The sequence below is a fragment of the Trachurus trachurus genome (genome assembly GCF_905171665.1).
Source record: "Trachurus trachurus genome assembly, chromosome: 6".
In the NCBI taxonomy this organism is placed as follows: domain Eukaryota; kingdom Metazoa; phylum Chordata; class Actinopteri; order Carangiformes; family Carangidae; genus Trachurus; species Trachurus trachurus.
In genome coordinates, this window is record NC_139897.1 from 8,970,961 (window position 1) to 8,997,963 (window position 27,003).

A 27,003-nucleotide genomic window follows, 5' to 3' on the forward strand; every position below is an offset into this window, starting at 1 on the left:
TGGCCTGATGTGATGTGGTACTGTAAATCGTATCAGCTCTACCCTCTTTCTAAATAAAGGTTTAAAAAAAAAAAAAAAAAAGGGAAGAGGGGAGGCACACATCTGTTTCAGTCTCTCCAGGTCGTCATGGTAACAGTTGCCTTACAGTTGAATACCCACCTGTACACAGAAGCTTTGTAGTGGTTGATACCTCACTTTTTGGGTGTGGTGGTGGTGATGATAATGTGCACCACGTTCTGTCTATGTATTTACTACTATAGATAGAATGTTCAGTAACGTTTTCAGTTGGATTGTTATTGCACTTGTTGACTTTGTATTGTCACGACAGGGAAAAAATAAAGTTTTATCTTTTCCAGTGTGTTTAAATCCCTCTGTGTCAAGTACTCTTTGGAAAAATAAAACAACATAAGACCCTATACAAACATGGACCTTATTGAAAAGTTAGAGAAGTCTAAATATGATATGACTCAGTATGTGTCAGTGAATAATGTTTATTTTACCTCCAGTGAGCTGAGTTTTTCTATTTTGAGGGCACTGACACTCATATACACATTTTTTCGCTTTCCTATTTTCTTCACCATATTTCTAGTTCTAATGCTTCTATGATAGTGAGATATCTGAGTGACATATACCATCCATGCATTTAGCCAGCTGACACCAAATTATCATGAAGCTGCATGTGTTTGTTGAAAAACACTGTGCAAATGTTTAAGATGACAAAGTGTTTAATGAGAAGCTTGTAAAAGGATCTAAATATGCATACTGACTACATAGGCTACATGAACTGCACATCTCAGAATAAAGAGGCAGCATCCTCACTATCCATAGAAGACATGGAAACAGACAAACTAGCTGTTTTTTTGTATGATGAGAAGAAATGTATAAATAATAACGTATTATTTATAGGATACAACCATGTATCATGTTCAAGAGAGAAGTTACAAATAAATAAATGCTGTTTTGTTAATATTCTCAAACAGAACGTCTCAGGTAAAACATCACCAGTGAAAAGGTCATGTTTTCCAAATCCAAAATACAGCAAAGGCCTGAAGCATGCAGCAGATATTTAACACTGGTTTTACAACAGTGGCTCACTTCTCTCCTGGTGTAAATCACCTTTATCCTGCTTGAGAGCAATTAGGCCTTTAGTCTAACAAACAAGTTTATCGCTGTCATCACTACTATTTCAATTTAATGGAGATTCTTTGAGCCAGCAGCTGCAACAGAGTCTGACATTAAATCAGACAGACAAAGAATGAAAATGATCAGTAAGAAACGTAATAACGATGCCTGTGGGAATTTACTGTATAGCCTCATTTAAAAATATTTCTACCGTTTCTTTTCGATTTTTTTAATGTGATCATTTTGTGTACAGTTCATTGTGTTGAATAACTTTTAGAAACTGCATTTACCTGCATGTCATATTAAATATCTAACTGTGGTTTAGTGGTTAGCACAGTGAAGTCACCTCTCAGAAAGATGGTTCTGGGTTTGATTCCATGGGTCCTGTCTTGTCTGGATACTCCATCCTCCTGCCACAGTCCAGAGTCCACTGGTGCCTCTGCAATTGCCTGTAGGTAAGAATGAGTGTGTGAGCGTTGTTCATGACTGTCTGCTCTCACCCTGTGTCAGCTGTTAGGCTCCAGCCCCATTTAATCCATGTGTAAGTATTACAAATTTTCACTCATATTTTAACACACTGCAAACATAATACAGTATACTGAGTAGTGCTCTCACTACAGACCCAAACACTCCACATCTTTCTACAGAAATTCACACTTAAGTAGGTCTACCATGTTGCAGATCAATTTTCAGAGGAGCAGTTTGACAAATGGTCAAAGGAGATGTAAAATAAATTAAGTTTGGATATAATTTATCAACTAAAGTTATTGTAAAAGAAAACAAAATAAAATGTTAATCTCTTTACTAACTGATAGAGGTTACAGAACAAAATATAAACCTTCATGTTTCTGATCTACTCTGACGTGACTCAACTGATTAGTGTTCAATACCTTTTGTCAGTGCACGGGCTGCAAAAGCCTCTGAATTAGCTGTGTTTGCCTGTTCTATGGTCAATCAACACATCATGAGCTGATTCATCCAGCCTCAAAGCAGTGACCTTATGAAACTGACGGGGCCACGTCCAAAGCCGACCAACAGGGAAAGATCATTAGAGCAAAGAAGTGATGGAAAGAAAGTCAAAAGACAGGCAACGATAGGACATGTCAGACCTCAACACCTTGCTTCAAATCAGAGACCTGCTGCTGCCCGCCTGCGTAAATGTCCCCCAGAAACCGACAAGTTTGTTACCATGTTGTCAAGGTCCCTTTGAGCTTCACTAATGAGCTCTGACTTCTACTCTTGGCCAGCCCTCGTCCAGCTCTGTCAATCATCCTGTCCAGGTTCAGCTTATCAAACTGCTTTTTCATCCTGCCATCTTTTCTCCATTCACTCCATCTGTGTCCTCCTCCTCCTCCTTCCTGTATGCCAGTAACCAACACTCTTTCTCTCTGTACGTATGAAACCAATTGCTTCCATCCATCACCATTTAAAAACCTTTGTCTGGGTTTCCACATCCTGCTGTTATTGAGGAGCCTGAGATACATCCTGCCAACATTTATCTATTAAAACTCCATTAGGTTTCATCTCTGCGATTCCCTTGCTGCTCAGGCCGGATCTTCTATGGCACTGACACTGCATTAAGATCCATCTCAAGTGGATATTAATGTCCACATTAGAGCGTCCATTTAAATTAACCATTGTGATTGTTTGAGAAGCACTGCTGTGGTTGACTACACTCAGCAAAGAAACAGGACAGAGATATTCAAGTGATGTTTTTGTATACCGTAACTTAAATTTAGTTTAACGGGATAGTTCAACATTTTGGCAAATCGGCCCATTGCCATGATCCCTAATAGGTTCATTACATTGTCGGTGCATGTTATTTTTAGAACGGCGGAGCAGAGCCGTGAGCTGTTCAGAGCTACACTACTGAGGCTCATGGAATTTTTTGGTTTCCCTCATCAAACTCATCAAATACACAATCCAACAACTCCAAAACGCTCTCATGGACAAGTTGTGACCTGCACATTCACCACGCTATGAGATAGCGGAACGTTACGAGACAGAGTTGTTTTCGAGATAAATTCATGCAAAACCAAACCGCTGATGCGCGTTCCTGTCGGGTGCAGTTTTTCGACAGTCAGTCTCTGTATTTGCCTAAAATAATATGCCTATGGTGCAAGGCTAAAAATAGCTTGCACCGACTGCTACTGTATGACAGGGATTGTGGCAATTGGGCCAATTTGCCAAAATGTTGAACTATCCCTTTAAGCTTGTGACATTTGTGACAGGTTGGACATAAATTACAATGAGTTAGCTGCCACAGTGGATGAGTTTCCCCTGTGGTGATGTGAGGTCATCACTGCTGTATGCAATGTACGGTACGCAATATCTGTGCAACCCGGCCACAGTGCTCCCCAGAGCTGAAGAAGATAGGTTCATTTGAAGAGTTTTCAGAGGTCCCCATAATTAGAAATATTAGAAAAGACGCAGACAATCTCAGATTGGAATTTGGACTTGACAGACCAGGCATTCCAGGGATCCAATAAAGCCAAATTGAAGGTGGGGGATAAAGCTGGGATGTGCTACAGTAGGCTACCTGGGCAGCTTACAGCTAACCTGGGGAAAGCCCTGTTCACGGTAGCCTACATCCTGAAAGAAATTTACTATATTGCTTTCATTTTCAAAACAGACATAGGCTAATGCTTTATGGTGTATCAGCTATATTAACAAGCAGTAGCCTACAATAATTAATTGGGGGGGGGGGGGGGGGGGGGGGGGGGGGGGGGGAACCGACCTGTTTCTGCTTTTTGAATGTGTCACTTACAGTAGTCAACATTAAAAAAAAATCTAACGGTTAAGGTACCCTGGCCTCCATGGCAGTTATAAGCACCAAATGAAAACTTACCTTGGTGAAGTCCTACGTCTCAATTGGAAGAGCAGGTCAGAGCCAAAACACGCGTTTTTATCATCCACATATCCGTCCACAAATGTTATGACACTACACACTATATCTCGTGACGTGTTTGCAGTTTAACCAAAGACGGTAAATAGAGTATCTTTGGTTTAACCTACATTTGAACGCTAGCTAACTGAGCAAAAACTGCGCAGGTGCTGATAATTGAAAAGACCGCGTCTGACGTGACGTCACGGAAATTGCTACGGTATGGTGGCCCGTGAAGGTCAGTCATCCTAAATTTGATGCAGGTTGTAGAAGTTGCAGCTCCAGAAGTCCGACATTCAAACTGTATTTTTTATTTATTACGATTTTTACTATTCTCTTTTATAATTTAATCACATTTCAACACATGGACATGTTTTATGTTTTGTTTTATTTTTTCGTTTTGTTTTGTTTTTTTTAGGTTTGTTATTAATTGGGATGAAACATTTCATAATAATGAACTTAGTTTTAAAACTAGGCTCTATCCAATATAGTCAATTAGTTTACAATGTTATGGCCATTCCAATGCAATAATTCATCATTCAATAATATTCTATAATCTATTGTCATCTACTCAATTGCAATAATCAAACATTAGATATTTTTGAAACAGCAGAGTGGAATGCTTTTACACTGTACTTAAATAGTTTAAGCCACACTCCTGGAAGAAGAAACACTGATGATGATAATGATGATTATGATTTTTGCAGCTGATGCTGTGTTGTATCAATATATTGTCTGGATCAATGTGTTTTCAGTTTGGCTCTCCACAGTTTACAGTTGAAGAAGTTCAATACTGCACCTTTTGTGACTGAGCCTTAATCTCTCCAGGACTTCTGCCACTACCATCTGACTCCAGCAGAGCATCTGACTGGAGTGTTAAGATAAGGACAAACCTGTAAAAAATTGCTTTAGTGTTTTAAAGGAAACACAATCTAGAGCTTTTTACTTCATTGTCAACGTCTCTGTAACAATATGTTTTCTGTGACATTAAAACACAGTAGGCTATAACAGTTATACAACATGACAACTTCTGTTTGAATGATCTAAATGACATAATGAAGTTTAATGGGTTTCTGCTATCAGGGACCACCTATTGTTTGGTATCAGCTACTGAGGCCGGTGCTCACTACATACACTGAAGATGGGTCAAAGTCAGAGGACAGTTTCCCCCCAGCATAAAAAATAAGGGTAAACAGAACTTATTTTAAATCACTGTTCATTATATCCTCCGAAGTCACACCACCGAAGAGGGACTATGGATATTCAGCATAATTTATTTTCTGCAGAAATAACAAGCTTACTCTCAGAGGAAAATAATGGCCTGTATTTTTGGCAGAATTCAAATGACACCAGTGTTCTTATTTTTTTAATGGTAGAAACTGGTGATATTTCTTTCTTCTTCTTTTTTTCTTTTTTTTTTTTAGATCATATAAAATGCCATAAATTATAGTACTCAGAGGTATTTTAAGATAATACATTCTCCTCGATAGAAATCAAGGAATTATTACAAAAATAAATAAATAAACAATAAATTTGAAACAATTAGCTTTTCTTCAATGCAAATGAGTTTAAGCTGTAAAAAGAATGGAAAATTACATAGGGCCGGAAATTTCTCATTTCTGCAGGAAGTAGGCCTATTGGTAAATACAATTACAAAATCTGGAGATCCATTGAAATTATTGTGTGGAGTGATTTTGCGCTGTGATTTTTGTTCACATCCCCTCCTCTGCCTCCATATTATAATAAATGCATTTCAAACATAATCACAACCTCCATAATGACTCTTGAGTGTGCACTCTTTGAACACTTGTTATTCTTTATCAGTGATGCAAGACTCATTATAAACAGAGTAACTTTGAAATAGTTAATGTCAATGAGTCAATAAAAAAACCCCGGTTGTCCCCATCCAAGGTCGAAGAGGAGGTGGACTTTGACCTCCTTCCAGTCTCTGAACCTAGATTGAACTCCTGCAGTTCCTCCCTCCTCATCATTACTCTGGAAACTAAGACTAACAGGAGTCTTTGTCCTGGTTCTCAGAGTGGATCAAACGTTGGACAGTTTTGGTTACTTGGGTTGAGCTGCCTGATGTGAATTATGTTTCTACTTGAACTTTGAAACCCAGCCTTCTGTTCAACAGCACCTTTGAATGGTGCCTAAACTTTTGTTATTTTCAAATCTAAATGAATATCCCTCTCCTTTTTAAAAAAATATTTTTTCAGTTGTGCTTTTTTTCTCTTCCTTATAGCAGATTAGAGGGTTAAGGGTCACATGCCAAAAAAGGTTGGGAACCACTGATTTAATCGATTGTGTTTCTTGAGCTTATAATATGATGATTTTAAATGCAAATTCTTGATGTGAAAATTAGTTAGCACATGTTAAAATGTTTTTGTTTTGTTAAAAAAAAAGAAAAAAAAAGAACGATCCCCTCCCCTATTGTGAAGTAGAAGTCTAATGGTTTTGTCTACCTTTGTCCTAACAGTGGTTTAAAAAATGACCACAAATATGGACAGTAAATCTGCAGCTGTTTTCTCTAAAATGCTGTGCCAGAAATAACAGCTTCAAAGGCACAGTATCTGGGTCTTGTAATGTCAGATACATAACACTTGAAGAGATAAAACCAAAGCAACAATCTACAAATTACTAAATCAGAAAAAAAAGAAAAGAAAGATGCTCTTAATGTTTTCAGTAACACTTTATTTGACGCCTATCTCTATAACGCATTATAACCATACTTATAATTAGTTATAATTGCATTATAAGTGTTACGTGTTACCATGTTTTCGATTCTGTTTTCTACCGTCTTTATCTTTCCTTTCTCTAATAATTTATCTTCTCTCCTTCATCACTTTTATTTTACATAACCTGTAGTGTACACAATAAATATGAAATTGGCTTCATTACAATGGGTCTCTAGACTCTTGATACAAACACCGCCTGTGATACTACAACCCACTTATCTAACATAAACATATGCATACATAAAGCAGCAGAGTAACCACCAGCTCCACTTATCTATTCTGCTGCTGCTCTGTATGGCTCTGCTCCATTTTTCATGTGCAGAGATGCATCTATTCAGTGTGACAAGAGGGGCAGAGATTACTCATGTTTCCTGTCAACATTTTGGACGGATTCTGACAACTATTTGTCCACTGGGCCTCTACGCACAGAGACAGTATTTGTTTTCCCTGAAACAGTTTATGAGAAATCCTCTGGTGAGGTCACCCCAGGCGCTACAACACCCTCACTGTCAAATACGGTTTAAAAATATTTCTGGAATATCCTCAGTCCTTGCCTAATTGTTCTATGTTATTTATTCATACAGTACATTATACAGTAACTGTTACAGTGTTGAGGAGTCAGTGGTGCGTTGTCCTAATCAGTGTTGTCATTGGAGCATAACAGGTTTAATCCCTGCAATGTTGATCCTGAAATGTATCCTTGTTTGTGTGAAGGATTAGAAACTGCTCACAGACTAAGCTATGACCTTTTTGCTGATATGCATATAACGGTGAGAAGACATTAATCTTATTTGACTTAGTCCTCACTTTGTCCTGTGTATCACAAAGATCAGTGGACACGCAAGTCAAAGACACACTAGTGTTTGCACGTAAGCCGCATACTGTAGTCTTGTGATTTACCCAGTCTGTTTCTTTACGGTTTTTTTTTACATCATTACGTCCACCATTATGAATCAGGGCCACAAGCTCAAAAACCGATTAACCTTCTCTTTGATTTGCTCGTTTAGGTCATTCGCCCTGAAAATCAGGAACCAGGTCTGGAGAAAATTGCAGGGGCAATCCTTAATGACCTCTCCCTAGTGTAGGAGTCAGAGCCCCAAGGATGGCTCAGTCAGGCCTTGCTGACCCCGGTCGCCCTGTCTTCGGTGAGTTCAGGTTGCTGTCATCTGGTCACAGATATTTTCTGTCAAGATTCAGGACCAATAGCTTAAAAAAAAAAAACAATTAGTGTCTTCTGCCACTAGCCTTACCCAATCCAAGTCAGACTGTTATTGACTCAACATACGTAATTGAGGCTCTGTGATGTTGTGTTGAAGTGCTTTGTGATTAAGCTGCAAAACAGTCTCCCCACAGGAACAAATAAAACATCACATTTTTTTTCTAATAGTAATTCGTTGTAAATTAGATTTGTCTGGATCGTTGTGTGCTGACTCTTTTTGATGATAGTATTTACCGCTGTCTGTGCAACAAATTACCCCTCAGGGATAACAAATATTACCCACCTCACTAGATAAGTATAACAGAATTGCCATTTACAGTAACAAAGGCATTTATCATATCCACAGATAAAAGATGATGCTTTCAATTATCTCTGAAACAAGACGGTTACCTCGCTGCCTAGAAACTGCAGATAAACAAACAGATAAAGAAAAGGCAGGATGTTTGCATGTTTTCAATCCATGTCCTTTACTGATTCTGTTTGAAGGCTGAGTTGAACCAGTAAGTACAAACCTTTCACTCAGGACACTTGCATCAAGGTTTACAACACCAGCGGCTTGTGCAGCTCTACTCATAGGATGTTCGGAAAAGTACAGAGGCAAGATGAGCTGAAAAACCCTCCTGACCCTGAAATATACAACATTTGATGAATATGAACACATATATAATGACATATGCGAGTTAATACAACATAATGAGAATCGAGAAGGAGGCAGGAGAGGTGGAGGGACTTAAACTGTTGAAATAGGTAGCTATTCAGTGTGAAGGTGGTCAAACCCAGCATGTAGAGAATGAGAGAGACTGACATGTTTGTATGGACCACCTAATGTCAGAGAAGGGAAGCAAACATGAGTGGGTAGTACCATTATGCTATACTGTGAAAATACATCTGTGTTTGAATTACCACCAGGCTCTATATACAGTTCACTGAAACCTACATTCAGAAGCTTTAAATGTAAAGACCACGTTATTGCAACTGTGTTCTCTCAATGTTTACAGTGATTTTACCTCATCTGTCAGCAAGAAGCAAGAACATGATTACTGAAGATGAAGAGTTCAAGGGCTGTGTATTGGAACCAAGGAGGGAAGCCATTTGGTTTTCATAATAGTTGAACCATTCACTGACATGGACAGTTACAAAACGAATAGGTCTGTATGGCCAATTAAATGTGTAGCGGTCTTTGCGGCCATTTAACAGCAGTGAAAACAAGCTGTAAACATTATCATTACATCACCATTAAAAGCTGCTATAGGATGAACATGCTTCAACAGTTTCTTATTTACACATTCAGCAGTTACTGAGCAACACAAGCATCCAGTCATGGAGTTCAGTGCCCACTGTTTTTTAACTCAGTTTTTTGGTCTCTACCAATTCCTGAGAGAAATATTTGGCCATTTAGTTGTTATTTGTAGCCCTCACCAGCTAGTCTTGTTTTTTTTTCTCCTTCTGCCTTTGGGAACCTAATAGCTTTTCCCCAGCAAACCTCCGCCTGCTGTGGCTAAAAACAATACTGTGAGAGTGGTGAACCAAAACAGTACATCTGCAGCCAGACAGCTAAAACAATGAGCTGAAACCAGAGAGGAGCTGCAGATTAGTGTGACAATTTGTGAAATTCTGTTTAGGTTCCACGCTGTCAAATCTGTATTGATTAGAACGATTTCAACAGTGTGACTTTGCCATTATGTACAATGGATGTCTCCATCTGGCTGCAAATGTTATGGGGGAAATAAAGGCGGAAACACAAAATGTCTTCAGGAATGTCAACAAACATTCACAGGCAAACTGGAGGGAATAACAAGTGTTAAAGTGGTTGTTGCTACTGTTTAGTTTTGCCCAAATTCCTTGAGAAAAAGACAAAGAAGCACACAGACACACACAGACACACACACACTAAATCCACAAGATTAAAACCAGAGAGGCTGTGGTAGACAGATATTATTATTCAACAAGGAAGTTGCCCAGATGCTAAATATAACAAATTTCCACTAACAAATCACTAATGGCTTCCATGAATTTCTTTTAAATTACACTTCCTTACAACACAGAAGATAATCAAGTGGATTTTTTTTGACTCAACTTTTCAAATTCAACACACAATTTGCAAAATATGCTTTGATGGAACCACAGCTATTGTCTGTCTGTCACTCTCAGTGCTTCCCTCCATCGCTGCCTGCTGCACTCTACATTTGTACGACATTGAGTTCTGAACAATTTGATGGAAAAACAACTTTTTTCCCCTATTTGGCAGGGAAATTGACAACTGCATTCACTGACTAGAAACGAAGGAGGTCACAGACTGTCAGCAGGGACACATGGAAGAAGCAGACAAAGAAAATTCATATTGTTTATTGAGAAGTGGCAGTGAAGGACAAGGGAGTTTTTACAGGAAGAATGAAAGGTGCCATGTTGCAGCAGTGTCAGGCTGAAAAGGAAATATAGTGAGTGGAACAAAGCCTGCCAAGAAATTACCAGGAAATAACACTGGGTTAAATTATATCAGCACTAAATAAACCAAGGTTTGACTAAATGTGAATGTAGGTAATGTAAGCATAGTTTGCTTGACACATTGTTGTCTGAACACTTTTAACAAGAATTAAACAAAAATCCATGAAGGCAACGCACGCACTGTATGTAAAAGACACAGATTTGTCTACAAATGTACCATAAACACAACATCAACTTAAATATAGTCTTTAAATTAGACTCTGAAATAAGGACTTTCATCAGCTGTAGCTAAGAGACAGGTGAACAAGAACTATACAAAGCTCACTTAAACTGATTTAGCACTTTAATGGCGAAAGTTTGCAATTAATTAAAGCAACACTGTATAGTTTGTTTGTTTTTTTTTTTTTTTTTACCTTAAAATAGCCATTTTAGTGGTAGAAAAACATTTAATAGGATGAATGGTGCCACCAAGGTTTTGTGTGTTCCTACCCTGGGCAGGTAGGAACACACAAAATCCTCTTTGCTTGGCACCAAATTCACTGGGCTACAGTGCTTCTCCACGGATCTTCATACAGCATACAGTATTGCCCTGGAAGAGTACTAAACCTTACATTGTGTTGCTTTGAATCATAAAAACTCTATTGACACAAAATAAACCCGAGTTTTATTTTTTGGATGCCTACTTGCCCCTCTTGCCCACATGCTCTGGTCGGTGGCCAAGGCTTGGATCCACCTTTCTTTTAAAAAAATAGGTGATGCTGCAGGTTTAGTGACATTGTAACTAGTTGCAGTGTTAGCTGGTGAGCTACTCAATAACATGCTTGCCACATAGTAACATACTTTACCTGCCACAACATTTATTCACTATACAAAAAGTCATTGGAGAGTTAGAGTTAACATTTGTTGTTGCTTTCTACCACTGGAGACATTTCTTGTTGTAAACAGCTGTTAATGCAAATGCTGGTTATGTGGCAATAACAAAACTTACAAGTAGCTCCTTCAAAGCCACTTACAGTATGCATCTGGCATTGGTTTCAAATTATCTTGAAAGCATCAACAACATATCACTCCAACCTTTTCATAAGGTTTACAGAATAAGACAAAAGAAGCCACAAACTGGCCAGACTCCACTTGTCTTCATCTTTGTTTTGTATGCCCAGTTGTTGAACTTCTCTTCAGCTGCCCACTCTCATTTCCCTTTATGCCTCTTGAAAAGGGCGTACAGGACCTTCAAGGTGGCAGTGACGTCCTGAGAGACGATATCTGTCACATAATCCACAAAGGAGACATTTTAGTGCATATTTACAACACACCATCACCGTCCACTAAGCCGCTGAGGCAGTGAGAACAAGTGTATGCTTTTACCACCATTAGCTAATAACTGTTCTCACAAATCCATCCTTACAGGTCATAGATCAGGAGGACTAAAAAAAAACAACATGAGATGGAAATTTAATCAATATGTTCTTGGTGATATGAGATCCTAACAAAATTGCTCTCAGTTGTGAGATGCACTAACTGAATGAATGTGACATAAAGATCAACTCCACTACTAGCTAACCTAATTAATGCATGCAGTGTGCTCCCGTTTTAGACCCTGAGTGCTGGGATTCCTCATTCCATCACAGCAATTATGCCTGTAATTAAAAAGATACTAAAAAGGAATTGAATTAGCCACTTGCTCCTGGCTTAGATTAATCGCGCTGGTCCTTACATTAACAGTTATCGTGTTGAAGACTTATTTTACAATTACAGGCTACAGTAGATGAATGGCAGGCAGCATTGTGGGGAGTTAGTGAGTTAGTGATTGTGAAAGGGAGATTGAAGCTGAGGGAGGATACTGAGCGTCTTGTCAATAATGTATCTACAGGGAAGTGAAGTAGGTCCATTTGCCATTGATTGACTCTCACACTTAGACAAGAGGGGAAGTCACTGAGATAGTCACTCTGTTTCACTCTTCTCCTCTTGGAGTGATTTTATCTACATGACTAAAAGTTAACAACGAAAACAGTCTAACTCCATGGGCAGTCATACAGTAGCCTCCAACAACCTTTGCCATTTAAGATCCTTTACCCTGCAAGATACACCCCCATTCAGCCACAGGAGCATTAGTGATGCTGGGCGATAAGGTCTAGCTTTTCCAATTCATCCTATAGGTGTCGGAGGGAGCTCAGATCTCTGATCTCTTCGGTCCCACTGCAGCATCCAGGCTTCTCAGATGTTCTGATGTTTACTCCTCACTGTTTCCGGTGATAAAGCCTTTTTTAGTTAATGTTCTGACTGTAACAGTTTGCTAGTGAGTGTTTTTTCTATTTATAAATCCAGACTAATAAGCCTCTGAATACATATGTGTTTTCAGCAATGCAGCGATGTTATTGTAATAAACTCCTGCTACTGATGCTATTGGTAGCCTACTGATTTTGGATGTCTGAGTTTGTCAGACAGGTTGTTCAGGTTGTTTAAAAGCCAAAAATGTTCACTCTTGAATGTAAAAACTTGCCTGCTTTTCCTCATCTTACATCATGGTAAATTGAATATCTTTGAGCTTTTGGCTGTCTTTGATCGCATCGCACTGGCCTCAGAGAATGTGTAATTCTGTATTTTTTCTGGGGCTTTGTAGACAAAACCAATAATTATTTAATTACGTTGTTGGAAAAAATTGTAGATTAATTGATAATACTAACAGGAATTTATCAGGTGAGTGAACTGACTTACGTGACCTACGTTCCTTTATTATCAGACAGTTGTTTGTGGGGAAAACATAGCTTAAAACCCATTTTGCTCTTTATTGAGAAAAGTGCATTTAGAGCACATGAATGAAACTGAGGAGGACCATGACAACTGCATGTACGGAAGTGAATAAAATAATATCAAACTGCACAAAATGGAGACCAACAAAACGATATATTTGATTTCTAATGCATCTCTGCATTCAGAGCATGTTCACAAAAGTGAATAAATACCAAATTGCACAAAATAAAGACCCACAAAACAAAACAAGATTCACTGCATTCAGGCCACATTAATAAGAAACTGATATCTTTGCATTCAGAGCAAATAATAAGAAACTGAGGAGGAGCATTACAACTGCATGTGTTCACGTGACGTGTGCCTTTCAATATAAGTTATTTTTCAAAATAAAAGACATGTCCAACATCAGATGTGCATTAAATATTATTTACTTTTTTGACCAGCTGTCCGCGACCCATCCAGAACGGGTCCGCGACCCACTTTTGGGTCCCGACCCACCAGTTGAGAACCACTGGCTTAAATGATAATTAGGGCCACGGGCAATCGCACCGGGCACTGATCCCTACAGCTATGAAATAGCTGCAGGGACCAGTGCCCGGGCGAAGCCCGGGCACTACTGTTATTGTGTGGATTTTTTCTTATTAGTGTGACTGCTGAGCAGTCACACTATTGTTCTTCTGTTTGGCCATTTTCTTCCGCCTTTTTACGGTCTTCTTCTAGTCCTTCATACTTTGTGCTATTTCAACAATTCATATATCAAAACGTGCAGCTTTTTCTGGACTTTATTGGCATTACTTTTCTCTTTTTAACTCTTTATACTTTTTAAAATATTTAACTTTTTAGATGTTGACAGTGTGCAGATCATTAACAGACAACAGTCTTCTTGACAACTCCACTGTAGTGTAGGGGTTAGGGTGGCCGCTTCCCAACCCTAAGGTCACTGGTTCGAATCCAAGGGAAGAACTCTTGTTATGTTATGTTGAATTCTGCTCTCCTCCCCCGCCTTCAATTGGTCACAGGTGTTTGTTATCTCCTTGATTACTCATACCAGTTTGCAGCACATCATCACATTACAATGAATGACAACAGTCTTGAAAGCAGTGTGCTCTCTGTAGCCGAGTGGCAGAGTAAAGGTTTAGTGATCATATGGTCATGGGTTCGATTCCTACCTTAGTCATTTCACATCATTGCTTGACTTTTGATTCCAATTATTCAGCTGTCATTGGACAGTCTTTGATTCCTCATAGTATAAAGCTCATTGTATCAAAGGTTTTCTTTACCCCTCACATACTGTCTCTGTCTGTAGCCTAGTGGTTAGCTTGCTGGTCTGGAGACCTGAAGGTTGCTGGTTCAAATCTTGCCTCAACAACAATTATAGTGAATTATTTTCCCAGTCGTCATCTGTTGACTTCTGATAACTTGCTTCATGTTGAAACTGCTGCTCTCAGCCTGAAATTCACAGAAATTTTCATTCTAAGTCATTCAAGCTTGACTCTCAAGCTTTCTTGATGTTGACAGTGTGCAGATCATTAACAGACAACAGTCTCTACAACTGTGTGTGCACTGTGGCCTAGAGGCAGAGTGGAAGTCTAATGACAATGAGGTTGTGGGTTCGATTCCGACCTTGGTCAAACATTTGTATGGTGATCACTGCTTGCACTATTTGCTAATTCTGCAACAGCGTTCAGTTGCTGTCAGCAGTCACACCATTTCCATTCTTGGAAATGCTTTTTCTAGTTAGTGTGACTGCTGAGCAGTCACACTATTGTTCTTCTGTTTGGCCATTTTCTTCCGCCTTTTTACGGTCTTCTTCTAGTCCTTCATACTTTGTGCTATTTCAACAATTCATATATCAAAACGTGCAGCTTTTTCTGGACTTTATTGGCATTACTTTTCTCTTTTTAACTCTTTATACTTTTTAAAATATTTAACTTTTTAGATGTTGACAGTGTGCAGATCATTAACAGACAACAGTCTTCTTGACAACTCCACTGTAGTGTAGGGGTTAGGGTGGCCGCTTCCCAACCCTAAGGTCACTGGTTCGAATCCAAGGGAAGAACTCTTGTTATGTTATGTTGAATTCTGCTCTCCTCCCCCGCCTTCAATTGGTCACAGGTGTTTGTTATCTCCTTGATTACTCATACCAGTTTGCAGCACATCATCACATTACAATGAATGACAACAGTCTTGAAAGCAGTGTGCTCTCTGTAGCCGAGTGGCAGAGTAAAGGTTTAGTGATCATATGGTCATGGGTTCGATTCCTGCCTTAGTCATTTCACATCATTGCTTGACTTTTGATTCCAATTATTCAGCTGTCATTGGACAGTCTTTGATTCCTCATAGTATAAAGCTCATTGTATCAAAGGTTTTCTTTACCCCTCACATACTGTCTCTGTCTGTAGCCTAGTGGTTAGCTTGCTGGTCTGGAGACCTGAAGGTTGCTGGTTCAAATCTTGCCTCAACAACAATTATAGTGAATTATTTTCCCAGTCGTCATCTGTTGACTTCTGATAACTTGCTTCATGTTGAAACTGCTGCTCTCAGCCTGAAATTCACAGAAATTTTCATTCTAAGTCATTCAAGCTTGACTCTCAAGCTTTCTTGATGTTGACAGTGTGCAGATCATTAACAGACAACAGTCTCTACAACTGTGTGTGCACTGTGGCCTAGAGGCAGAGTGGAAGTCTAATGACAATGAGGTTGTGGGTTCGATTCCGACCTTGGTCAAACATTTGTATGGTGATCACTGCTTGCACTATTTGCTAATTCTGCAACAGCGTTCAGTTGCTATCAGCAGTCACACCATTTCCATTCTTGGAAATGCTTTTTCTAGTTATTTTTCCACTTCCGGCCAACTTTCGGTTCGCTACTAGTCCTGCAACTCGAAGAGTTGCAGGCCAAATTATATATCAAAACGTGCGGCTTGATTGGGATCGGTGTGCTATTACTTTTCTCAACAGTATACGAATTTTTCGCGACGTAAGTCGCGAAAAACCGTGCAAAATTTTTGCATTGAAATGAATGGGACGGGCGGGAAAAAAAGAGCGAAAAAGACCAATCATTGGAGTTTAACAAACGTCTACTGCTCAGGCATACTTTCACCTAGAGACTCCATTTAAACTTTAAACAGTAGACACAAGTCTTGTGTATTGTCGTATTACTCCACGTTTTGATAGGTCATATAGTTTTTGATCAATCCCTGTTCAATGACCATGATCATTTTTGGAGAAATTATGAGATTATAATGGGTGTGTATTGCACGGAATGTTCGTGTCAGAGTGCGTGACATCATCGGTTAGAGTGGGAGAGATGCCAGTAAAACTCCAGATTTTTTCTCTTTCCAAACTCGGCCCGGCCACAATTTACACTCTACACACATAATTTTTTCAGAATTTGTAAGACAAACTTGTTATCTCTCTTATCATCTGCTCAAAATATCAGAGAGACTTACAGAATTTAAACTCTGAGCCTCTAAGTGCGGCCACGTCTGTCTCTGCTCCTCATTGAGTCCAATACAAATATTTTCTGAGAGAAGCAGAACGGCCTGATGTTTTAAAACTGCCAGCGTCGCCAAAATATTTACTGTAGAAACACCAAATCGTACCAACATTTTCAGTAAGTCCTTAGAGCAACGTTGATCTGTGTTTTGTTCTGATAGGAGTTACCGTTTTGTCAGGCTAAGCCTAATTGTGAGACCGGTGCAGAGGCAGAAAATGGCTCTTTTTCTCCACGTTTCTGTCTGTCTCAGCCTGCGGGGGCCCCTATCGCCGTGGTAACCTCTTTGATCCTCAGGCCAGAGCTCGTTAACTTCATAAACAATCCACCTGGCGCTCGTTTAAATGTTTATAAACACCGACACAGCTAAATCAGACTGACACAGGATGCAGCTACTAACTAACTATGTGTCAAGTCAGTCACACACACACACACAGACTCTAGAGCCAGCTTCATGTGATTACAGTCACACACACACACACACACACACACACACACACACACACACACACACACACACACACACACACACACACACACACACACACACACACACACACACACACACACACACACACACACACACACACAGTTAACCTAATGTGATTACAGCTCCTCCATATCAGTGCTTATAGAAAGATGATCATGTGTCTGTCTGATCAGCTCTGTCTTGACCTTAAGATCGTGGGTCGTGGGTTTGATTCCCATGTTGACAGAGATGGCACAACCCGCAGTAGCTCCCGTGGCCCATTCAAAATTTCCCGAGAGGAAATTTTCTAGTTAAACATTACAATGTTGTGAGTCAAAAATTTTAACTTATCAAGATTTAAAAAAAAATCTTTTTTATCTTTATCTTTTGATTCACTTAATGTGTGAACAGTGCGTGACAGTGTACAGATAATCTTCATTTGCCTCATTAAAAAGGAGAATTTACAAAATTGCAAACTATAAACATTGGTTAATAAAGCAATGCTCCTCCTGCTACAATTTGATCACAGTTTGAAATCTGATAGCTAATAGTTGCAGGCTGTAACTGACAAACACTACATTTTAGTGCAGAGATACCACCAGAATATTTTCTGGGATCTGCTCTTATACAGTAGCAGTGCTCATGAATACAGATAAGATATCTTCCTGCAGACAAACACACACACACTAAGCAGATATAGCCATAATGGTGAGGTTAAATCCCTGTGTCTATCGCGGGCACCGCAGTGACATCGTCCCCTTGAGACTGTCTCCCTCACTGCTCCTCTCTAAATGAATGATGATGACTCTGGGCCGAGCCAATCATCCGCAGTGATACTTATCGGGACACGAGTCGCACTCATTCATATTCTGCAAGCAATTTCATCTTTCCCTCCAAAACACTGTCAGGCCCACACTCCACCGAGCAGTTGAGATTAACTCAGACTACCGGAGACCCCTCCCTCCCCTGACTGACAGATGAACAGATTCTGGCATTTTCCTGTCATTCTGATGAATGCTCTTGATGGAGAATTTCATCTGAATTAGTCTGACTCTGTCGTCTTGAAGCTCCACTCTCTCTGTTCCAATCATTTAACTCTCAGACCGTCTGTTTGTGTTGTTTTCATACTCTGTGCTTGACATTTTAATTTGAGGAAAATCTACTGTCAGCGCGGGAGGCAGAGTGTGTGTTGCGTCTGCAGTGAATTTCCTCACCTTGTGGGTTAACAGCAGGCATTTGCAGGCCCGTATCATTCAGGAGGTCTAAGGCCAAAGTCACATTGTGAAGCTGGGGGTCAGAGACAAAAACAATTAATTATTCATCACTCATGTAAGTCATTGTATGTGTTATAAAATGACACAAACTATTTATATGCAGTATATTTCCAATAAGCTTTTTCGTCATATCTCAATATCATGATGTATTGTGCTGCTGCTTATGCAGAGAAAATAACTTTTCGTTGTATTTCCCTAAAGAAACCTTCACACTGATGTCTGTGAGTCTTTTTATCAGTCAAGTTTCAACTGCTTCAGGAAAAGTTAAAAGCTAAAATTAAGGTAGAAATAGTAAGGTAGAAATGAGTAAAGATGCAAGCAGCGATCAATGGGCCCCTGTGCTCCTGGGCCCTGCAGGGAGGGGGGCTGACAAGCTCTAAAAACAAATGCACACCGTAGCAACCGCCGGCCTCCACTCTCAGGTGTAAACGTGGAGCACACATCGCTCCAGAAAAGATTTACTTTGCATTTTCATATGTATTCCACACATTTGGCGCGTACTGTATGTATCAGACCAGAGAAAGAAAAAGTCATCTAATTAATTAATATATATATTAATATAAGATTGTCACTGCTCATGATCGTTAGTTCACTCTCTGCTGACCTGGTCCAGCAGGGCAGAATGAACAAACAGGATGGAGACAACATGCTGGCATGATTTGGAACAGTACAAACTTCTCTCCTGGCTCAGTGTCGACCAAAACTGCGCTGAAAAGAATGTTTAACACCAACACCAGCAACTGATTCAATCTATGGGTCAGGCCAAAGGCCACTGTGACAGAACATGTGTTAATTGCTTGTCCAAATTTTTTTTTTAAATGGTAGTGATAAAAGGGAATTTGCATAAATGGATTATTATCACATTAACATTGACACCCCTAAAATAAATTTATTTGAGAATAAATTAATGACTTTATAAATTATTCATCCATCCACTAGTTATACTTTAATGTGCATGTGTTTGGCCTGTGGGAGGGAGCTGGAGAACCTGGGAGAACCCAGAACACGCAAATTCGTGGGGCCGTGTTTAGGTCAGTTGGTAGAGCACCCGCCCCATGTGTTGAGGCTATAGTCCTCACTGCAGGCAACCCCGGTTTGAATCCCGTGCCGAGCGGCCCTATCCTGCGCGTCATTCCCCTTCTCTGCCTCCCATTTCCTGTCTCTCTCTGAACTATCCTGTCAATTAAAGGCAAAAAAGCCCCCCAAAAATATATATAAAAAAAGAAAGACCACAGGGGTTTGAACCCACCACTTTACCACTGTGCCACCTGTAAATAAATACATTTGAATTGATGACTGAGCCAGACCTTAGTGCTCCATATATTCACCTAGATTAACCTGGACCCCGACCCCATGACCTCCTTCCTGTTCGCTGTCCTCTCCAACCTCTTTCCCTCTAATCCAATCATCCTCCAACAACCCCCCCCCCCTTCTCCCCCAACGATCTTTTCCTCTCTTCTTAATTTCATTACTTTCACTCACTGCAGCTACAGTAGGTAGTGTTGCTTTCCACTAAAAGAGGATATGATGCAACTTAACTAACAGTTGAGTTTTGTCTCCAATTAATGTCAGTTTATCAGTTTATCATGGATGTAGTCTAACGACGAATTCTATCTCTACACTGTATGTAAAGTAAGAATAAGTATACTGAAATGTGTGAATCAGGCTGAAATAATGTTTGTCACATATGAAGTTGAGCATCCGCTATAATGTATTTTAGCTCAGGCTGAAGTATAATGTTTATCACCAGAGGCTTTCGAGTTTTCATGATATCAAAAAGAGTCTACAGCGTCTTTATACAATAAGTAAGTCATGAGCTCATCATATCTGGGATAAAAGAGTCATAACTTTTTCATGGACTCATCCTATTGCTTCAAGTAAAGTGAGATAAAAGATATCATTTAAGTGAGCCATGACACAGTAGTAATTATGCATCTACTTTTATTATGGGAATTGTAAAATATTAATTTTATCATACCATGCATTGTAATAGGCATAATAGGCATGATTTTGGATCAGGTTTCCGTACTGCAGCTCATTATCCACAGTGCTCTTGTGGGAAATTAGATTAGCTGAAATTAGAAATGAAAAAAGTGTTTTATGATCTTTCTACTTTTCACTTAGATTAATGGGGGGCAGCGTATGTCTTCTTTCACAAAACCGCACTCACCAAATTATAAGAATTCTGACTGAAATTGGTCATTTTTCTTTTAAGAGATCCATTTTTGATACATGAATACATTGGAAGAGAAATTCATGATGATGATGATGAAATACACTCATGAATCAGTGTGTCGTGCATGTGTGCGCGCCTTGTGTTGTGTTGTGTGCCTCTGTTCAGCATAAATGCACACCTCTCTGGGGAAGCACTTTCCTCACTAATGTGATGTGAATCTGTAGTGAGTCCATACCATCTCAGAGTGATTGACAGGGGTCAGGCTGAAGTCACAGAGAGGGACGAAGAAGCCTTCCAACTGTCCAATCAGCAGCAGCAGAATCACACCATCAGCAAACTAAACAGAGGACACAGGACAGGAGCTGATGCAATCTGAGAGAGAGCGATCCCTGACTCTCTAGGTGTTTTCTTCTCTTTTTTTTACCTGTTTGTCCATATCATCCACTTGCAGACCCAAGGTTGACATATTCTGGTTGACAAAATGTAAAATTGCCTGAAAATTAAAAATATTTGGAGGTTAGACAGCTTGTAAAATCTGACATGTTCCACTATTCATCAAAACCTGACAAACTTTCATTTGTTATGGTCAACAGGATGAAGGATGATAACAGCTTTTTGACTCTGCACTCCACATGACTGCCCTGAAATTATTGCTGAAGCAATTCAATTAACAGATTAGTCAAACAACTGAAAATGAACTGACAACTGTTTTAATTACAGTTTGAGCCAACAAGAGTCTAAACCGACTGACATTAAATCCCTGAGGCACTCTGGTGCCTCGATGATTTGTTTTCTATCATTGCTTAGAATGAAAACCATGACCATAAAATACAGGCTCACTTGCTTTTGAGGTTCTGGTCAAACAAAGCGGAAAATTTGAAGATGTTATTCTGGCCGTTGGGAAGTTTTACTGAACAGTTTACATTTTTTTTCTACAAGACAGAAAAAATGTAATTGAAAAATGTATCAGTGATGAACAAAAAGCATGAGCTATAACTATACCTATACCCTACAGTGACCATTTGTTTCAATAAAATGACACACCTCCCAGTTAATCCAAAAAATGGTCACAGAAGTGGAGCATGCACCTCTATGAATGACAGTTTCTGGCAAGTATATAGTCACCACCACCTGTCAGAGTATCTATAAAGTATAATAACTAAGATTTAATTCAAATTATAGTGGGTAAAAATTCACCAGCAGGTTGTTGACATGTTTGTTTGGGCATTTCGTCTCCCCTGTGCAAGTGGCCATTCAGGAAACTGCAGGCCTTACTTATTCATGTTTCAGCCCTGTGTGTTGCCACTTGCTCTTACCACTACAACATTTGCTGTCTCACTGGCAAAGGAGACGAGAGAGTTAACAACCTTAAACCACCTCGGTCCTCTCCCTCCTCTCCTTGTCATACCTTCTTCACCGTGTTGACCTTGTGAGCCCCAAGCTTCAGCAGTTGCTCAATGGGGTCTTCCCCTGGGTGATCAGACAGTCAGAAAGGTATGTTTAGTCATCGTAGGCTGTATTGGATGACATTCAAGATATCACATTGGCTCAACCTCAGAGCGCTCTTACTCACTTTCAGTGTTTCCGAGGGAGTCTGAGCCTGTGTTGCTGTTGGAGGCCAAAGAAGCACATGAGGTGAACTCCACATATCCACAGAACCACACATGGCAACAATTTACTCACCTATCCTCTGTTAGGGCCTCTGTCTGTACATCTGATTTAATTCCGCTGCTGCTGACCTGGATGTAAATTGATGTCAACAAAAAAAATTGAGCAGCAATTCCAGAGAGAGAGATTTGGAGCAGGAAAAAGGTGCTAAAGCTGGAGCTGAAACTCACTTCCACTGCCACAACTTCGACCTTCACATTCGGTGGCAACTCCAGTTCAGGCTGGAAACACTTCACCATGGCAACCAGCAGATGAATAGTGGCTAGGAGGTCTTTGCTGTGGATGACTGACAGACAAAGGGCAAGAAAGCAAAAAGCTAAAAAATCAACTTGCATCGATTTGTCAGAACTCACCACCACCACCACCACCAGTAAAACTGTATTGACCTAATTCTTCCAAAACAATGAGCACCTGACAGTGTAATTCATAATCCGTAAGAGTTATAAATGATAATGCTTTAGATTTTCAGGAAATCAAACCTTGTTTTCTCACATATTATTTGTCATTTCGTGCTTACATTACATCTCTGCTGTAGGTCTCATTATTACTGACACAGTCTGAAGAGTTCACAACTCTATACTTAAATTTTTTTGAACGGCTTCATTTGTGAAATCAAAGCCTTTCACTTGGTTTGGTAGTAAAGCTGTCTGTCAGACTACAAGTGTTAGTTTTGATCTGTTCAGACGTTTTTCCTCCTCAGTGCACCTTGAAAGTAGATCTGTTTTCACACAGTGTCGGCAGAATGGGAAAAAAAGACTTCGTTTTTTAACTTGAAATGATGACATATAAGAACTGCTGAGTGTTCAGTCGACCATCACATGACGTTTTAAAAAAATAGCATATTATCATAGCTTTGCTTGAGAGTCAAAACTCTCAAGAGTCTCTCTTTTTTGTTGTTTGAAGAAAACGGACTAAAGTTGCTGTCAGTCTTTAAAACAACTAAGTTTCTTTGTTTAATAATGAAAGCACTGATAGAGATTAAGTTTTTCTTGGGAAAGAAGAACTGATTCTTGTGAGTATGACTGTCCACCTGACATCCAGCTCATGTCTCCAAGTTGAATGAATTTAGAAAGATTTGCAGTGTGGTGTCACCACCAGATCAATGTGTTGACATTTAAATCCACTTAATTTGAAGAAGTAAATATCTATCTGAAATGTTGCAGACTGATTTCCCCTGTTTTCCATTTCAAGTAGTGCAATTAAAAAAAGGTCAATAGTTTAAGAAAAAAAAATCAATTCAGGGTATTCCAGTTACTCAGACTGGTCAGATTCAGCAAAATCCAAGATACTGTAAGCACTTTAAACTTTAAACTCCAGCTTCCCAAGAATGATCAACCAATCAGCCTAACCCTTTCATCCACATGATCCAATAAGAGAAATGTTCAGATGACTTTTGGATTTGATTTCACAATCACATGTTCAGTTTCTCACACCAGCTCTGTTCGTTACGGCCCTCCTTTGCTTCCATAACTGAGCTGGAGTAAATAATCCAGCGAGATATTTAAAACAGAACTCCATAATGTCAGCAAATTTTATCTCTTCTAAAATCCCTCACAGTTGGTATAAGCTAACATGGCACTCTTGAGCTAGCACCAAATCCCGCTGTAACGTGAAGTGGCTGCCAGGAACAGAACATTTGTCCACTTGTTGTTGTGTTGGTGAAGGCCGGCCGGCTGCATGACTCACGTTTGATGTTCCATTTGATCTGGCTGCTGTCCTGCAGCCCCAGTCTCTTGTCCAACTCCTTCAATATCACTTCCAGTTTGCGGATCTGCGCAATGCTGGTCACCGATATCTCCTCCACAGGCAAGTGCACACCGGCCAAACTGGCTGGAGGAGGAATCAAGAAATTATTATGTGTAAGGTTACAGTTGTACTGACAGGAGCTGTGTTCCTGATAGCCCAGCTGACAGCTCTCAGGTGAACTTAGAAGGGAACTATTTGCTAGTTTTCATCATCTAATTCAAATCATGATGAAGTAGAAGTATGTTAACGTTAAATGAAATTTAAATAGGCCAACAGTTCATTCATACAGATGTGTATCAACTCACACAGCAGATGATGAAGCACCAGTCCATCAAACAGATCCTCCTCCAGACTCTGAACCACTATGTGCTCCGCTTTCAAAGTCCTATTGATCCAATCAATCAATACCTAACAAGACACAATTCATCTCACAGTGAGATGCATCAAACACTTTCATCTCCCTTTATACATTTTTTTTTCTGTTCCCCAATGTAGCAGATAAAGAACAGCATGAAACCTCATTTTTTAAATTCTCTTAATCAATTTCCAGAGATAATGTGCCCTTGGAGCAAATGGAGAATGATGACAAACACACTGTGCTCTCCAAAAATAAAGATGAGACTTCATTTCTTTTGCTTTCCTCCCCTCCAAAGTCTACATACAAACTATGCCAGGTTTATGTATTCATTCATTGGCAGTTGCATAAAGCACTTGAGCTTCTATCTTTTCCAATCAAACTGTGTCTGATCCAGAAGACTCTGCTGGGTCCTCTCTCCTCTCTAATCTGTCTCCCATCACCTCTGATAATTATGTTCATTAAAGTTTCATTGATCCTTCCACCTCTCTCCCTGAATCAGATATTATTCATGATCTTCACTGCTCACATACGTACGGGCTCTGTAATGTAATTCCTGTGTAGCATTTATCTCCAGCCCTGTGAAGACATCCAGGGATTCTTGGATGTGTCGTTGTCCAGGATGGGCTTTGGTGTTACGGTAAATGTTGAGGCGAAGACAGAGGTTCAAACCAAAGCTCTTTATGCAGAGAACGGGAATTCATCTCTCACCTTCTTTAGCTGTTCAAGTTTGGGGTCTTTTAAAGACGATGGCTGAATGAGCTTCCTCTTCTCTCCTGTGTGAACACACACAACCTGCATTAGTCAGTTAGTTGTCTTCTATTCATTCATTTTACAAAGCCATTTGGTAACATTATAATAAGTGCACACTATTAAGCACACACAGTTAAGCATTAGTGAATACTGAATTCTTCATTTATAATGCATGAATAATCATTAGTATGTAGTTTATAAATATAGTTAGTGCTTATCAATGATGAGTAAAACACATGCTTAACTACTGCTTAACAGTGTGTAGTTATTATAAAGTGTTACCAGCCATTTATACCGTATTAATGTTGTGAATGCTGGATGTACCTCCATAATTACTATATAGGCATATTCTACATTAACATCGTCCATATTTGAATGCATGCAGCATGCCCTACATGCATTTTGAATGTCTTTTTATTTACGTCATTGTTTACTTTCCTTTATAAAATATGATAATCAAATAGCTGAGCTCTGAATCCTGTAAGATTTGCCTGATCCATTACTCTGACCCTCAAACCTTCTATATGTTTTTGTCACTTTCAGATTATTGTTGTATGATAATCAAGTTTTAACACTGCTCTCACCAACATCTTTATACTTATGAAGGTTATAATGTTTAATAATATACCTAGTAGGCCTATTCATTTTGGTGGCTGCAGTTTTCAGCACTATTGAATTGTATTGCATTATACTGAAAGGTGTTTCTGGTGTTTAGTCTATCCCACTTTAAATGCTTAACAGACACAGTATATTCAGTGCAGACATAATATGCAATTTCTTGAACACAACAGTGTTGTGTGATTGATTGGTTTAATACTGTACATACCCTTGAAAGACTCAATGCTCTCTGTTTCCTCCTCTTTGTGATACTCAAAGATATCAGCCTCCATCGCTGCTGCTCCAGATGAGATGTTGACTGCAGGTTGACAAAACCTGCAGGAGAGTCATCTGTGCTTTAACACATTGAGGGGAAGTGCTTAAATATAAACCACAGCTGAAATAAGGAAGACTTTTTTTTTTTTTTCCATCAGCATGTTTGGCAATAAGTTTCAGTCTCAACAGGGGCTCAGCTAGTGAGCAAGAGTCCTTGAATAGCCACTCAACTTTGGACAAGTTACAGTTACTGACCAGCAGCAAAAGCACTGATTGCACTGACAGAAAATCTTGCACCTCCATATTTCTGCTTCTCATTGAGGTGTTAGACGTTTGTAAAAACACAGTGCAACTGAAATGGTGAAAAAATGTTGGTGGTGAAAAAGGAAGATGTTTAGTGTCTTCACTTCCTTGTCTCTCTATTTTTTTCAATGGTTCACTCAGTGGCACGCTGAACAGATCAGGTTTTGGTTCTGTAGTTCCCCACACAGTTTCAGGGCTGCACCTCCTCCCTCTGAATCATCTGAAACATTTTCACTCATGATCTTAGACAAAGTACAGCAAACACATAAAATAGCACATTCTGACAAAGCAGACGTGACCTGGAACTTGTCAAGCTGTTGTTTCCTGGATCTGGAGAGGAGAGCAGCCTCGGTGAGCAACTTGTCATTCCCCCAGTGTGTTTTATGTGTGTGTGGCTTCCTTTTCCTGAAGTTGACAGTAACTTTCAAACAAGGTCATAAACAAAAAAAAGTTGTTTTTGAATAAGCTCACCTTCAGCACTCTGAGAGCGGCTCGACGGGACCGGTGACTTCAGCTGCTGCTCAGTTCCTCCCCAGATGTGAACGCCACAAACTGTCAGAACGGTGATATCAGAAGTGGAGGGCAGCGCTCAATCTGAATGAAAGCTATTGTGAATTCTTTTAGCACTAAAGGTCTGACTGTGCTCAGTTTCAAACAATTGCTTTGAAAGAAAATAACATGTCACCGGGTCGAAAGGGAAGACAAGCAGAGATAACAAATAGGAGGATGTGG

At 39.6% G+C, this 27,003-nt stretch overlaps 1 protein-coding gene across 1 annotated transcript; it reads right to left on the bottom strand.

The window, feature by feature from the left end:
• Nucleotides 1-10,812: 10,812 nt before the first annotated feature.
• Nucleotides 10,813-26,985, bottom strand: parvg (parvin, gamma). Its single transcript, XM_083974224.1, has 13 exons — nt 26,743-26,985; nt 25,922-26,028; nt 25,054-25,118; nt 24,293-24,395; nt 23,928-24,071; nt 22,412-22,527; nt 22,257-22,312; nt 22,147-22,181; nt 21,982-22,043; nt 20,998-21,066; nt 20,809-20,910; nt 18,338-18,410; nt 10,813-11,671 (listed from the first exon to the last, which is right to left on the bottom strand). The coding sequence occupies exons 2-13, from the start codon at nt 25,983-25,985 to the stop codon at nt 11,598-11,600; spliced, it is 963 nt and encodes a 320-aa protein (XP_083830350.1). The 5' UTR covers nt 25,986-26,028; nt 26,743-26,985; the 3' UTR covers nt 10,813-11,597.
• Between the last annotated feature and the right edge of the window lie 18 nt (nt 26,986-27,003).